The sequence below is a fragment of the Salminus brasiliensis genome, chromosome 4 (genome assembly GCF_030463535.1).
Source record: "Salminus brasiliensis chromosome 4, fSalBra1.hap2, whole genome shotgun sequence".
NCBI lineage: Eukaryota > Metazoa > Chordata > Actinopteri > Characiformes > Bryconidae > Salminus > Salminus brasiliensis.
Window position 1 is genome coordinate 5,271,394 of NC_132881.1, and position 15,910 is coordinate 5,287,303.

Consider the following 15,910-nt stretch of genomic DNA (forward strand, 5'->3'; position numbering starts at 1 on the left):
CGCTGTCACTATGATCAGGGGATTGCTGGTTCAAATCCTGGTCATGCTGCTAGTCATCGGCAGCTGAGAGAGAGCACAATTGGCCTTGCTCTTTCCAGGGTGGGTAGATGGCGCTCTCTCCCACCATCACTTAGTTGCGGTGCTGGCTGTCACTGGCTGGTGCATTGGAGTCAGGTATGCGACGCTTCCCTCCAGGCGTGTGCTAGTCCGCCCTCACTTGTGTCGGAGGGGGATTATGTGCGAGTTGGATAATTGGTGGTTCAAAATGAGTGAAAATCAGATAAAATACAATAAAAAAAAATGCAATGAAATGATCTTTTCCCTTTAGTTCACCAGAAAATCCCATTGAGATCAAATAATCTCTTTTACAAGAGAGAGACCTGACCACGACAGCAGCAACACACTCAAATCTTGGCTTCTGAACATGTCCTCAAGTGTTTATATCTACTGTTAATATTAATTTAGTGTATTAAAATTTTGTGACATCCCGAGTTAATCGTAGTAAATGTATATATAATGTGTATATAATTCTACAAGAATATATATCATGTGTATATAATCCATACAGTTGTATTAATCAGTGTGTCATTTTGTGTGTTTCTTGCAGGAGCTTGAGGATGGACTGGATGAAGCTTTTTCAAGGTCAGTGGTCTCTAGATTTTAGACTGTTTTTCTGTATAAATTTATTTCCACTGTTCTGTTTATAATTACACACCCCACTGCAGAACAAAGAGTGGTAATCAGTGCCAATAACATGCTGTGCTACTTAAGTTGTGTCTTTTGCATTTGACATAGTAGATGGAAAATGAAGCTTTTGGCTTTTGACTACAGTTATGGCCGTTTACCCCAATTTCAGCCTTTGAGAGCAGTGGTTATTAATATACACAGTCCCTGTACTTATTATGCTGCTCTGAGAACAGACTCCTCAGTTAGGGTTGTGGATTTTTGCAATGACACCACACCCATCTCGCACTTTGTACATAACATTCTAAGCTGAATTTACTCATGCTCCTCAGAGTGAACGGTCAGCCTAATAAGTAACCTGCTTAACTTTTGAGCAACTACCCCTCTCCTTTATCTCACACGAAGGTCTGCTTCAGGTGGGGGTACCACTTCTAAAAGCCAAAGCTCCACATGTAGACATTGTGACGTGCAGGCAGTCTTCTGCTGTGTGTGAGTGCTCTTCTGAAGGTTGAAGATACCACAGTGAACTAGTAAATAAGTTGAACTGAAAAATGTGATTGGAAAAGGAAAGCTTGGAGGTCTGAAGGATACTTATACCGACTTTTAAAATGGCTTTTTTTTATTAATTTATTATTCTTAACATTCTCTGATCAGTTTATTTTCATTGGATGGATGGATGGATGGATGGAAGGATGGAAGGAATTTGTTCTCATTTTTTCCAGTTTGGACCAACATCATTAGGCACGATCATCTATGCAGTGCCTTAAATACACGAGGGCCATTCAAAGTACTTTGGTGTGAATAAAAGCATAAGATATATTAAGTGCTTAGACTCAATCCAGCAACATTACCACCTTTAAGGTATTAATCAGATCATGGGATAGCGGTCTTAGCATTTAACCTCCCTTAGAGTCAGATGCCATTTGGATTTGGGTTGCCAGTTACCCAGCCCATACATATTCTCCCCCTATCGCATGCAGTGCTCCTGACACTGGGAGGGTGAAGACCGACACACGCCCCTATTTCCTCACTGCCACCAGAGGAAAGCACAATGTACAGCCAGCATTGTACTGGAGCAAAAGAGCCATCTACTCGCTATTGGCCTTACTCTCTCCAGACCCTGACTGAACATGGCTAGCGGCATGACCAGGATTCGACTAGCAATCCTCTGGTTATAGCGGCAGCGCCTTATTCCACTGAACCACTCGATGCATCGGGTATAGCATTTTAGACCAGAAACGCAAATGTAAGGCCTTGACACTAAGCGAACATCTTGGAAATCTAATGTTCAATCATGTACAAAATCTTAGATGTGATCTGTCTGTTGAGGTCCGGTTGGATTTTTGAACAATGCTCTGTAGAGCATGTCTAACCTAGCCACCGTGGCTTTAAAAAACAAAAGGGGCTGTTTAAGGTTTAAGCAAGGAAAAAAAGAAAAGTACTGTATTTATGAATATGATTAAGAATAATTCTGAAAATCTGAGCATGTCTGAAGGTTTTTTGGAGAATTGCTTTTAAGGACATTCTTCTGAACTTCTTGGGGTGCCATCTTACACCCTGCACAAGGCGTGTTGCGGCGCTCGTTGCTATCTTACACCCCGCCAAAAGTATATTTCACACCTTCTGCCTGCATCGTTTAAACAGCAGCGCTGCTTGTGAATATATCTATGCTAGGCAGACGGCAACAGTCAGACGTTCATTGCAATCTCGGCAGTGAGTTGTCAACACAGGCGTGTGCAGCCCAACAGTGAACTTACACCCCCCCCCCCCCCCCACACACACACACACACACTTTACACCACTAAAATAGCAACCCGTCAAAGTCAGACCACACCTGGCTCTTAAAGGGAACGGCGAGCGACACACTGATTGGTTTATTACTGCACGTTACGCCCAAACAAACAGACCCATGACTGATTAAGAGACTTAGTACACTAAGTTTTATACTGGCTAAATCAAGCTGTGCGGTACGCGGTTGACAGCTCATCTAAAGATCTCTAAAACAGGGCCTTTACAGTGTTCCTCTGTCCCTGTTCAAGGTCTGTTAGCCTCTGGGTAGCAAAGCAGGTTTCCTGAGCCTGAAGTGTGTGAGAGTGGGTCTTTTGGGACGGGGTCAGAAGGAATCTCCATTAAGCTTCGCCCCGGCCACGGCTGAACCCTGCAGTTCACACGTTCTTCCTATCAGCCACTGCCATTGCGAAGGGCAAATAGGAAACGTGCTAAGCCCTGTTGCCATGGTGCTGTGGAGCGCGTGCGAGGGACTGTTGTGGCGAAACTAGTGACCAATAATGCACTCCTTAAATACAGCTCAGTCCTCGGGTGCACAGTAATTAACGCTCGAAATGATTAGTTTTCTGACAAGATTGTAAGCAAGTGTGGACAGCAGCTAAAAGGACTGAAATGAGTGTAATCCCACAAGCATGCAAACACACACACACACACACACACACACACACACACACATTCCCCCCCGAGGGTGTCAGACCGCACCCTTGAGGATCTGTCGTAAAGCAGCGGGGATTCGTCTCTGCTCATCTGTGCATTGATTGTTCATATGTGTGCAGTAATTAAAGGCAGTGGCTTCGTAATTAAACACTGTGGGTTTGTTTAATCTCTGAAATGATTAAAGAACACCCCCCCTTCCCTAAATGAAGATGAGCTGGTCAGAGCTGGGCTCAGCAAAGCTTTGTGACACCGGAGAAAATGTTTGTGGACGCCCCTCCTAATGAATGCATTCAGCTACTTTCAGTTGCATCCATTGCTGATACAGTTGTGCAAATCCCACACACACGCATACACAGCTTGTCTAGTCCCTGTAGAGAAGTACTGCCAGTAGAATAGGACTCTCTGGAGCAGGTAAACATGAATCTATTGGCACCATGCTGCCTAATGCCAGGCGTGGGCTAGAAGAGTATATAGTCCCCCAGCATTGAGCAGCTGTGGAGCAGTGGAAGGACTGTGTTCTCTGGAATGATAGTTGGTGCTCCATCCAATGGGGTGGTGATCATCCAACATCCTGACCTCACTATCCTCACAGCAATGCTCCTCCAAAATCAAGTAAAAAGCCTTCTTCTCTGGATCAAGTCTTTTTTTAAACCCTTGATTTCTATACAGACCCGGTTTCAGTACTTTGCCTCTTCAAAGAACCATCTGTAGTACCTATTTTTAGCAGTGTTTACAAAATCAGAGACATCAGGCCTCTAAAGTGTACTTTGACCATGCTGAACACTTCAGAACTTCCAAAACTCTGTAAGCTCTTTCTTCTTTCCTTTGCCTGATGCTGTTTGGTCATAGCTGAAACCTCACAGCACTTGCACATCACCTTTTTCCTCTGCTAGCCCACCTACTGACCCATCATTTAACTATCTGGTCTGCAGTTGAGACAAAAAGAATGCCTGTGCCATCTGGTGGTCGGAATAGTACAGGTCATTCACAGAGGCTCTCCAGAGATTTGTAGTACTACCACTGGTGTTTTATAAATGGTACCATCTCTTTGACTTTCCCCCTTGATGTTTCTCTCCTCAGCCGCAGTTTGGATAGTTTTGAGTCGTGTTCAGGTAAAGAAGCGCCATTAAGTGTGTAGTGATCTGTAGAGCACCCCATTGTTCATTCACGTCCACCTGGTGTCCCCATCATTTAGTGCTTGGGATTTTTTTCCATGTTCTCCCATTGTGTCCATATAGTGGCTTAGAACCCTGTCCAGTGACCAAACGCTCTTAAGAATTGTAATATTCTGTTTAGGTCTTCGAAGATTAAGGTGGAACTGTCTGGGTTCTTTAGCCTCTTTTTAGATGTAGTGCTCATTCTTGTATGTTCACACATTGTTCCATTTGTCTTATGTTACTTATGTGCTTTTTTTCCAGTCATGCCTTCAGCCTTATATCCCCCACTGTCTCTCCGTCAGTGAGTGCAGTACCTCGATGGTGAGCCATCGGGACAGGGATAGTGCAGTAGTGATGTTTTTCAGAATTTGTGTATCAACTGATCTGTACGATGTCTCTGTGCCGCTGACACACTGAACGAACTGGGCCTTGGCCTACACATGGGCAGTCGTTGAGTGTTTCGGGTGTCGTATCATAGAAACATCCCATCATTAGTCCTGAGATTTAGATCCAACACGCTCACAAATTCATATAACAGGAGCAAATCTACCCCTAATTTAGCAATCTTATCGTATCTCACAACCTCTTATATCTCACGTTATGACCTCATTTTCCTTAACTACTCAATCGAGGTTGATAATCAGTTAATATGCCTGTTACCAAGCAACCAGTCGTACACAGAATACAAGCAAGCTACATGTAACGTCTAAACCAAACTCTTTTTTAATATGAACAAGTGCACCGATCAGCCATAACATTGACACCACCAAATAACATTGATTATCTGGTTACAGTGACAGCTGTGTAGAGACTGGAGTAAACAGTCAGTTCTTGAAGGTGCTGAAGAAGAAAAAATGGGCAACCTTGAAAATCTGAGACACTTTAACAAGAACCGAACTGGGATGCCTATGACACTGGGTCAGAACATCTACAGTGCCGTGCACTTGCAGTGGTCAGCACCTACCAAATGTTGTCCTTCTTTGGAGCACAATGGGTCATTAATGTGTTCAATAGGGGCCCCACTTCAAAACCTACAGGATCTGCTGCTACTGTCTTAGTACCAGGCACCACAGGACACCTTTAGAGGTCTTGTGGAGTCCATGCCTCAGTTTGTGAGTAACTGTTTTGGTGGAATTAGGGGGGCCTACACAATATTGGGCAGGTGGTTTTAATGTCATGACTGATTTGTGAATAACAGCATGCGATAACTTGGCTGCTGATGCTAGTGACCTGCTACCTTTCATTTCTGCCAAAAACCAGGGCAGTCATTTCTGCAGTAGAAACAGAGAAGCTATGACTCTGTATCCCCATGTTAGGCCAGTGTTTATGGAATTTTCTTGGGTCAGGACACTTCAGTAGTGGTCTTATCTTATCTGGAGCTAGAAGATGTTATTCTTTAATATCTGCAGTCCTAAAATCAACCCTAACTGAAGTCGTCATGGTGATTTAAACAGATAAGATAGGATATCTGAGTTATGATGTTTCTGTGATACAGTCCCGTGTGTTTTGTTAGCTTGAGCTCGACTAAACTGGAGTTCTGCTTCTCTTTCAGTTTGTCCAGGGTACAGAGACATTGATTTGGCCTTGGGGATCGCCAGAAAGAAGTTAATTATCTGCACCATTCATCATGTTCACCGTAGTGTAGTTCACACTAGAGAATCAGGACCAGATTTACTCAACACCTCGTGAAATTATGCAGGTTATACCAGAATTGGAGAAAAATGTTATGATAATGAGTTCATCTCGTCCACAGTGAGGTTTTGAGTAAATCTGGAGTAATAAGGTGTAGATCTGTGTGTGTGTACATTGCTTGTCTTTTCATCAGGGGAGGTGTGACCATCACCATCATCATCAAGTGTCTTGTGTCCTACAAAGACTAAGAGCAGCATTCTAATGAAGCCACAAGTCTGCTCATGAAAGTCCAACGCTTTTCAGTCTACTCTATAAAGCACTGGTGATTTAATCACATTTCCCTGTACTTAGAAAAAAAACCAAATCACCTTTTGACATGTATTTATATTCTTTATGACTTCTATATGTGAATTCTGGATTGACATGACCACATTGCAGATGTTTTAGTGCAGTAAGCAAATCTGCAAAACATCTGCAAAGACTAATCACTATGGGTTAACTCTGCAGTTAACAGCTGATAGCCAATTGCCCTACCCACTCATTAGTACCTCTATCACATGTAATGCTTCTGACACTCAGAGGATGAGGACTGATACATGCCTCCACCAACACAAGCGCAACCAGCCAGCTTTTTAAAAAATCTGCCGTCTATGTTGGTTCTGAAGCATCTGCTAGCAGACGCCCAGCATCACATTTATGCGATGAAGCAGGGAGACAGATAGCCATTTACCCACCTGGAGAGAGTAAGGCCAGTTGTGCTCTCTCTGGCTCCGGCTGCTGATGGCAAAGTGGCATGACCTGAGATTTGAGCCCCAGTTCTAGTTCCTTTTGTAGGTTTTCTGTGATGGATCAGTGATCAGAGCTGAATCTAGACTTCCTCACTCTAGAAAACCAGACCAGATAGATCTGAAACCACATTTTAAAGAATGCATTATTTAGATTTACAGACAAATATCTTGAACATTTCAGGAAGATCAGGCTTCCACTGTTAGTGTGTTTTGACATGGAGGTTTCTAAATCCAGGGAGACTTCCCTGTAATCGGCCAAACACTACATTTAGATGCAAATACAGTTGAAAAGCATTGGAGTATTTCATTGGACTAAGTGCTGAAACTCTAACCCAAGCTAGTAGAACAATCTGTACATTAATTTGTGAGACAATCCCAATAGTGGAGCTTCAGTTTGCTAAGTGTGTAAGGGTGTATTTAAAAATATGTCTAGAAACAATTTACTAAACTCTACGTATGCAGCTGCTCTTACTCTTTTGTAGACCAATGGAAAGCTCTGAGGTAGCCAGGTTCATTTATCTGATCGTTCTTTGTGTGTTTGGGACCCCACAGACTCGCTGAGTGTCGCGCTAACCCCCAGGTCCTGGACATTGGGGTAAACCCTCAGGACTACAACGCTGAAGAGTGCCTGTCGCCTATCAACTGGGACAAAGCGGAGGCCGAGGCTGCTGACGTAGAGAACGCATTTGGCTTCTGAGTACAAGGCCGGTTAGGGACCAAACAAAAGAGGGTGGACAGATGAAAAGAAGAAAAGGGAAAGAAGAGGACGGCCCTGTCGCCGGTGCCTGGAGATGCGACTGGGCGAAGAAGCTGAGGAGAAGCCGCACAACCAGTCTGACCCCAAAAGCTGCACCCAGTACAGACCAAAGCAATACGGAATAACTGATAAATGTGTTTTGGTTTTTTTGCCTCTCTTTTGGAGTGGTGCACTATATGTCCAAAAGTATCCGGACACCCTCTCTAATTTCTCAAACTCAGCCACACACCCATTGCTGACACGGCCGATCACTTGTGCTCAGCTGTCCACAAATGAGCCTAAGGTCAAAAAGTGTCGGCTGGGATGAGCTGGAGTAGCAGAGCAGAGCCCAACCTCAGTACCCAACCTCACTTATGCTCTTGTGGCTAAACACAAGTCTTTCCCAGCTGCGTAGAGACCATTACTGCAGCCAGGGTTGGCATAAACTGCCTATTAATACCCTTCATATCTGAAGAAACATTGGAAGAGCAGGTGTCTGCACACTTTTGGACATATATGGTCGCTTTCCCATACAAGTACTAAGCCTAGTCTTGGGCTACATTGTCATGCCAGTGTTGTTTAAGGACTGAAACTCCTTTTTCATCCAAGCTCAGGAGTAATACAGATCTGGGAAACCGGCCCACAGTGTACTTTGATTAGTTTTCATGTTGTTGTGTCATTTTCTGTTACAGACTTCTTGTTTTTTTCCCCCCATAGTTGTTACGTCTTCATTAATGTATATGAAAAACATGTATAGTATCTGCATTATTATTTTTGTAGTTTTTGGAGTGGTCCAGGTTGGCTTTGCAATTTTGTCTATGCAGTATAACACTGTGGAATAGCCTCTCTCAGAGAGGCTAGCACAATCCTGGTCATCACATTTAAGGGATTTTAAGATATCTGCGTGTCGATGGTGTAGATGTCTTGACCAGGCCACTGAACTGCTTTGACCTGGCCTGCTTCTGACATGCCAAAAGGAGGGGCTGCAATAAAACGTTAAAAGAGTGAAAGATATGAATGAACAGGGTCCTGCTTACATCGGTGGTTCTCGCTGGTCCTTGGTGACCCCTAGACTGTCCAGATTTTTGCTCTTTTCCAACTCGCAACGCATGCAACGGATAGAGCAAAAATGTGGAGGGGGTGTGAGGGAAGGTCTCTGAGAGACTCTGGCTTGCGTGACGGGGTGGTTTTTTTTTAGTGCTTTTCAGCTTGCCGGGTTTTTCACAATACAGATGAACTCACTGACTCTTCCAGCTAAGCTTCAGCATGGCGTCCCGCCATGACCAAAAAAAAAAAAAAAAAAAAAAAGAGGTGCGGAGGTGTGGTGAGAGTTTATATCAAAGACAATCTTATTTTTTCTATTAAAAAAATGTATTTTTGCACTCCCCTCCAAAACTCCTTTCAAAGCACATGATTTAATTTCAGGGAAATAATTCTTTTAATTAATTGTTGTTACTGTAATCACTACTGCTTTGCTTCATGACAGGTCTCACACACTCAAAAAATTGATTAGGTCATTTTTAGTTCATTACATAACAAATGTACATCCTCTGATGGTATTTAACTTATTGACATGGTCACCTAAAAGCCTTGTATCTCCATTTTCCATTTACTTTTTGACATCATTTAAATCTGGCAGTTCTTTGCATTGGGTCAATGGACCAATAGAAATGCTCCAATAGAAAATGACTTGGAACCAGCCTTTATATATATATATACATTGACTTTCACTGAAGGTTTAAGAAGGCTTTATCTTCTCTTGTAAAGTTTTCACGTTTTGGAGATACGAGATTTTTGAGTGACTGCGATGATATCTGTAATACGGGAGGTACCTTTATGACTGTTCAACTCTCCCATGGCTTTGTATTGTTTTGAGATGTTTACTGGCGTTAATGTGTCCTTGGATGCAGATAAGCGGTTACTAATAATCGACCTGCTCTGTTATGCAGGTGGTTTCACCCAAGCTCACCTCTTAGTGTTACCCTTTTTTTGGGGTAGGATTGTTTTGTTACATCATTACTTTGCCTCCATTTCACTTTTTGTTTTAATGACTGCATTGTGTAATTCCCTTTTGAATTAAAGAACATAACCTATCACTGAAGTGTGTGTGGGAAGTGTGTGGAAGCTGTTACCATTTACGGCATTTAGCAGACGCTCTTATCCAGAGCGACTTACAAGGTTACCTGTATTACAGAGGAGGGCCAATGCAGTGTTAGGAGTCTGGCCCAAGGACTCTTATTGATGTAGCGCAGCACAGTCACCCAGACCGGGATTCGAACCCCAGCCTCCCACATAGTGTGGTAGCTCAGTGCCACACCAACCGAGGCTCAGAGACTACAGGATTACCAACCGGTGCACCCAGGGCTAGTTCCTAAAAAGGAATTCCAGTGATTTTTCAATTCTTACTCACTTCTCATGAAACCATGTGTAATTTCCATGCGAAGTTTTTTTTAATCAAAGGAAGTGATTAGTTTTATTGGGAAAACTATTTATTAAATCAAGAAAATTATTTCTTAAATGGGCAAATTGTTATTGAGGGAATTATTTGTTAAATTAAGGAACGTATCGTGAATTATGAATGATTTATTCATCAAAGACAAGTTAATTAAATCGAGGGCATGTTTCATTACACTGAGTGGACAATTTAATGAATCGGACCCGGAGTCGACTCCCCCAAATCCCCAACGAACGGCCTCGAGTTTCAGTTATCAACGGAAAAATATCCCTCAGCCAATCACAGGCGCCGCTGCGGACCGAAGGTTATAAATAGGAGCGCCTGCGACGCCGCGCAGTTTGAAAAATGCCCGGAAAACGGCGGCTGATGTGGAGGCAGTAGCTAACTGAGCTAGCTGGCCTGTTTTACTCCCCCCAAACCCAGCCTGCAGCACTGAGGTACATCACAAATCTTACTGCACACCTTCTGTTAAGAGTGTAGTTCGTACTGAACTGCTTTAGTGAGAAAACGGGAGACGTTAGATAGGTGACGTTTATACAAAAACAAGACGGCTAGTCAAGCTGTGCTAGTGAGCTAGCTAGCTAACCTAGCCAGGCTTTGAGCTGGTAGTATTTAAGTTATGTAGGAAGCTTATACTTTTAAGCTGTATTTATTCATCAAAGCTTGTGCTTTTCAGTATCTCAGCGTTGATGAAGTGATTAATCGATTAAATGTAATGTTTTCCACTTAGATGAAGAAATAATTGATTTTTTAAAATCAGGAAACGCCTATGATGATGATGATGATAAAGGCGTGTCTTCAAACATCTGGACATAATACAGCTAGCTAGAGATAGCTAGATTGCGATGTGATCTAGAGAAGAGCTCATCTGTCCACTAAAGGATCCTCCCAAGATCCCCCCCAAGTTTAGATAAAAAAGGTGTCCTCCGCATTTAACCCATCTGGTAGTGAACACACACTCTCACACACACACGTGTTAGGGGCAGTGAGTACACACACACACACCCAGAGCGGTGGGCAGCCAACTCCAGCGCCCGGGGAGCAGAGAGGGTAAAGGGCCTTGCTCAAGGGCCCAACAGTGGCAGCTTGCCGAGCCCAGGAATCGAACCCACAACCCTGTTATCGACAGCCCGGAGCTCTAACTGCTGAGCCACCACTGCCCCACTAATTTGGAGCACTAATGAAATGTGGTCTGATCATTATCTGAGTCATGTTTGGAGCCTCGATTAAAAACAACCTTAATAGGCCTTAGAAGACATTTTATAGAGACAAGTTAATCTAGAAAAGGCTACAAAAGCTTGTCTTGAGGCCTAGGTGTGTTCAGGATTGTCTCCCAAGGAGTGGGTGCCCTGTTTAGATCACTCCTACACACTGAAAAAGGGTCAAGGGCCCAACAGTGGCAGCTTGCCGAGCCCGGGAATCGAACCCACAACCCTGTTAGCGATATCCTGGCGCTCTAACTGCTGAGCCACCACTGCCCCTACCAAAGTTAGATACAGAAGATGCACAGGCCTCAACAGCTAGCTAGATACAGTACCTACACTACACTGTGCCTGAATATCAGAGAAATGTAGACCATTAGGACATTTAGGGGCAATGCTGAGCCTTTAATGATTACAGAATTGGCCTTCATGCCAAAAGTTAAGCAATTTTATTCTTCAGGTGTGCTGTCAGTCAGTCTAAAATGCTTTCTCTAGTATTCTGCAGTCTCTAGGGTTATTTAGGACACCTGAATTGCTCACCTTACCCCCATCTGACCTGTGTATTGACTCAAATATTTAGAGTTTATTGTAACCAGATTACAAGTAAATAATATTTGAGGCTTTTAACAAATATTCAGTGACCAATATAACCAGTCTTTCCAATGCTGTCCTTCCAGCCTGTCAGTTTCTCTCTCAAATGCTCTTCGAGAGGCATGCTGTTTATCTTACAGTTGAGAAGGGCTCACAAGCTCTCAGGATTTAGGTCTGATGAGGAAGAGGGAAGGCCATTATTCAGTCATCTTTAAGTATTTTACTTGTTCGACAAGTTGTGGAGTATTTGGCATGTGGGGATCATGCATGCCACTGGCATGAAGAAAGCATTTCCAGTTTTCCAGTAATTTTGTTAAGGTTTTCAGTTCATATTCAGCTGGAAACAGTCCAACTAACTCAATGTTCATGACAGCAGCCCATGCCAGTACCCCTGCTCCATTAGTCATCTAGCCGTGGACCATCCACTGGTTTCATCAAGAGATCCAGGTGTTTCCTAAAGAGATCTTGAGGATTCAGCTTGTCAATCTTAGTCCGTGGCGGCTGTGTTTCAGCCTTCCTTGCTTTGGCACTTGTCTCATAGTATTTGGCACTTCATTTAAGGACATTGCAGGTAGGTTGCATCATGTTTAATTCAACCTTTTTTTTAGCCCATTTTACCAGAGATAATGAAGCTGTCTAATAATTATGCACACCTTAACATAATATAAAAGGTAAATCAGTTTAGGCTGCATCCTCAAATACATATTACCTAAAAAAATGAAAGTGCAGCAAACATTCAAGTTGATGTTGTCTTCCAAAAGCAATATCCACCAATAATGCGCATCAGAACCTTCCTTTCTAAAAGTATTGGAAAGATTGACCACCCAGAGGCAAGGTTGTCAACTTGACAGGCCACTTTGTTCAAAAATCACTGCTGAGGTTTTAGGTCGGTGGTTTGGAAGGAGGAAAGTAAAATATACATACCATGGCAAATTCTGTTTCATGTTGTTTCACTGATGTTTGACTCCAGCTTTACTCCTTATGGCTAACATAAAACTCCTGTTTTCCTTCCAGGGCTCATCTCGTGGGCTGACGTTTCTGCTTCAGATGATTGCGACATAGTTTCAGAATTGAACAATGGCAGATAAAAAACAACCAATTAACTCCATTTTTCATAGACTCGGCTCAGATAAGTCGGGAGAGTTTCCCCACTTACGGCCCCTTTCTGTGTACTCTAGAATGATCACCTGCGATACCCCCAATGACGTGCTGGGGGAGCCGTCTTGGATCCCCAAAAGTCCGTTTTGCAACATTAAAATTGAAATAGTTAACAGCAGTGTGTCTGTGAGCCGTAAAAGGCAGTTGGATGACTCCTGTCTTGATGAGACATATGAGACTCCTCAGAAAAAACGCTGCCTTCCTACGTGCCATTCTCCAGATCTTGCCTGTGTTTTGGATTCCTCTTTACCAGGGGAAAAGGCTGTGTTTCCAGAGTGCTGTGTGCTAGCGGAGAAGGTGCATAAATTAGAGGATGGTAGCAATAATAAAGAGAATACGTCCAAGCCACAAGTACCACCTCTTCACAAGTCCACCTGCCTGGTGTTGACGGATAGCAGTGATGAGAGCGACGGTCAGAGCAGCCCATCGCTTTCTTTTAGTGATATCCAATCAAGCAGCCCTCTGATTCTCCACAGTGAGGACTTAGGGGACCAGTGTCCTGCTTTTGACTTTGATGTGGACGAGATAATGTGTCTGAGCCCCATTGACTGTAAGGAAGAGCAGCCTGACAGTGATGGACAGGAGGGCTTCTTTCAGAGCTGTCAGACTTTCTATGAAGAACAACAGGCATGTCCACTTAATGAGGCATGCAGAGGGCACAGCTCATGCCACAAGAATCAGAGTTCAGAGCAGGTCTCAGGGAAAGTAAAAGGTGAGGAAGATGGGAAGAATACAGGAACAGAAAACGACGAGGGCTATTTTACAAAATCTTTTAAAACATCTGAGCTGAAGGAGGCAAAGAACCTAACCCCATCTCAGAATGCTACTCCTGTCATGTCCACCCCTTTGGACAAATTCAGACAGCTTGTTAAGCGGTCCCCTGTATTAAAGAGGTTGGGAAAATTAGGGCAGTGTCTGCCTGCACTGAACCAGGACCCTGTTAAAGCCTCCTCTCCTATTTCCCTACATGGCTCCATGAATTTGGATGACATGAATACCGAAGTTGGTCCAGAAATCCCCTTGCTGGACGGTAACGAGAATAGAGAGAATAAATTTAGCAGTGTTGGCACCGCAATCCAAAAGTCGATAGTGTGCTACAGTGCAGAGCAGGCACCGGTTGTCGCAGACACAGTCAAGCAGGTAAAGGAGTCCAAGGATGTGCCATCAGTCAGTCAGCAGGTCAACCCCAAGTTTAAAGTGACGTTCCGGGAGGAGAAGCGCCATTCAAAAAACTTGGAGAGCGCAGCGCCTCTTGAGGTAGTGATTTGATGCCACAGTGCATTTTTCATTTATATAATCAAAATTAACTGTAATTAATTGAAAATATTAGATACAGTGACATAAATTTGAATGATTATCTCTGTTTTTCGCACATTACATTCATTACTTTGACTAAATCTCAGTTTGGCCTTGAGATTTATTTTAAGATAAATATCTTGAGATTTACATTGAGAGAAATACATTGAGACTATGTACCCAATTCTATTTCTATATCTATTTTTCAAGGATGGTTAAAGTTGTGTAGCTCTTTACTGGCCACTGTCTGTGTGTGAGTGAGCGTATATCTGTTTCATTGATTTTCTAGGTTAAAATAAGTGGACAAATCCTCAGTAATGGTGTAGAACTGGCACCCAGAATATTACATATGAATCTTTTTACGAAAAGCTATTACCCCCTTGAGGTTTCACAAAAGCAGCTGTTCTCTTCTGATCGCTTGCTTACATTGGGAAGGGAAGCTTGTTCATTCACTATAGAACTGTGTTGCCTAGGAAAAGTCAAAGGTGGTTTTATTCAGCATTCAGAGACCAGGCGTAAAGGCTAAATCTACAGTCAGAGCAGCAACAGCAGCATCTGCATCCACGAGTGTATCAGCAACTCAGCAGCCGGAGACAAAACCCCACACTGGGAACCAAACGAAAGTCCCCAGAGAAGTCCAGAGGTAATGTACTCGGGTTAACTCTTCTGCGTTTCAGAATTTTCTGTGAGCAGGGGCCTAAAGGCCAGTCAATAAAGGAGATAAAGGACATCTAGCTGCTGGGAAGAGCTAGAACTTTTTCTCTGCTTGAGATTTGATTAGTACAAATGCAAATAATTGTGCATTTTAATCTTGTCTGTTATTTTGGAATCATCTATAGATCTGTTAATGATTCTGAAAACGTCACTACTACAGGTAGTACTGGGTTATATTATCTCAATATTATGATTAATTAAATAATACAACAGTTATATAAGCTGCTCAGTTGGCTCTGTGTTTTAGTTTTCCATGTTGCTTCCATGTTTCAGACTGGACAGGGGGCACAGGGAGACTACACATGTGGTAGTATGTTTTTAAGGGGACAGAACTAACAGAATAAAAATAAATTAAATAATCAATATGGCAAGATTATGTGACTTAGCTATTTTTAGAGTTTAAAAACCAATCTGTTGATTAATGTAGTAAATAATTAGCTAATTAATCCATAATAAAAAAAAAGCATTAGCTGGAAACATTTGTAACATTTGTAAACATGACATTTGTAACCAGTAGAGGGAGTATTATTTCAGATTATAAGAATAACTCAATGATTACCTCTGTTCTTCAGACATAATTTGGCTTTGAGATAAATATTTAGAAATTTATTTCTGAGAGAAATACTTTGAGAATATATAAGGGTTGTTCCACACCCTATTCTATTTATATATCTATTTTTCAAGGTTGGTCAAAGTTGTATAGCACTTTACTAACCACTGTCTGTGTGTGAGTGAGCGTATATCCGGTAGAGGGAGTATTGTCTCAGATTATAAGGATAACTTGACGTCCTGACGTCTAGAGTGAGAGAGACTTGGCCGTGCATTGAGCCTGCAATTGAACCGCACTTTGGTGGATAGCTCACTCATTTCAATGTGGCCATGTTTCATGCTGCTATTAACCGATGATTGTCCACATCTGAAAGTTACAATTTCTGTTGCTTTATAATATTTCCCTCTTACACTGTCACAATGTAAAGGAGTATCATTAAAATGAAATGTAGTGGGGTGTTTGTGGGTGCGGACATTATTAACATTTTGCTGTTACTTGTAAT

General features: G+C 42.7%; 1 protein-coding gene across 2 annotated transcripts in view; it reads left to right on the forward strand.

Annotated features, from left to right (window-relative positions):
- The window catches only part of ldlrap1b (low density lipoprotein receptor adaptor protein 1b), a 59,632-nt gene extending 50,094 nt beyond the window's left edge, over positions 1–9,538 (forward strand). For both annotated transcript variants that reach the window (XM_072677391.1, XM_072677392.1), the window contains exons 8-9: positions 608–642; positions 7,259–9,538. In XM_072677391.1, the coding sequence (XP_072533492.1) occupies positions 608–642; positions 7,259–7,403 (180 nt within the window). In that variant the 3' untranslated portion in view covers positions 7,404–9,538. The remainder of the gene's footprint in view (positions 1–607; positions 643–7,258) is intronic.
- The last annotated feature ends 6,372 nt before the right edge of the window (positions 9,539–15,910 follow it).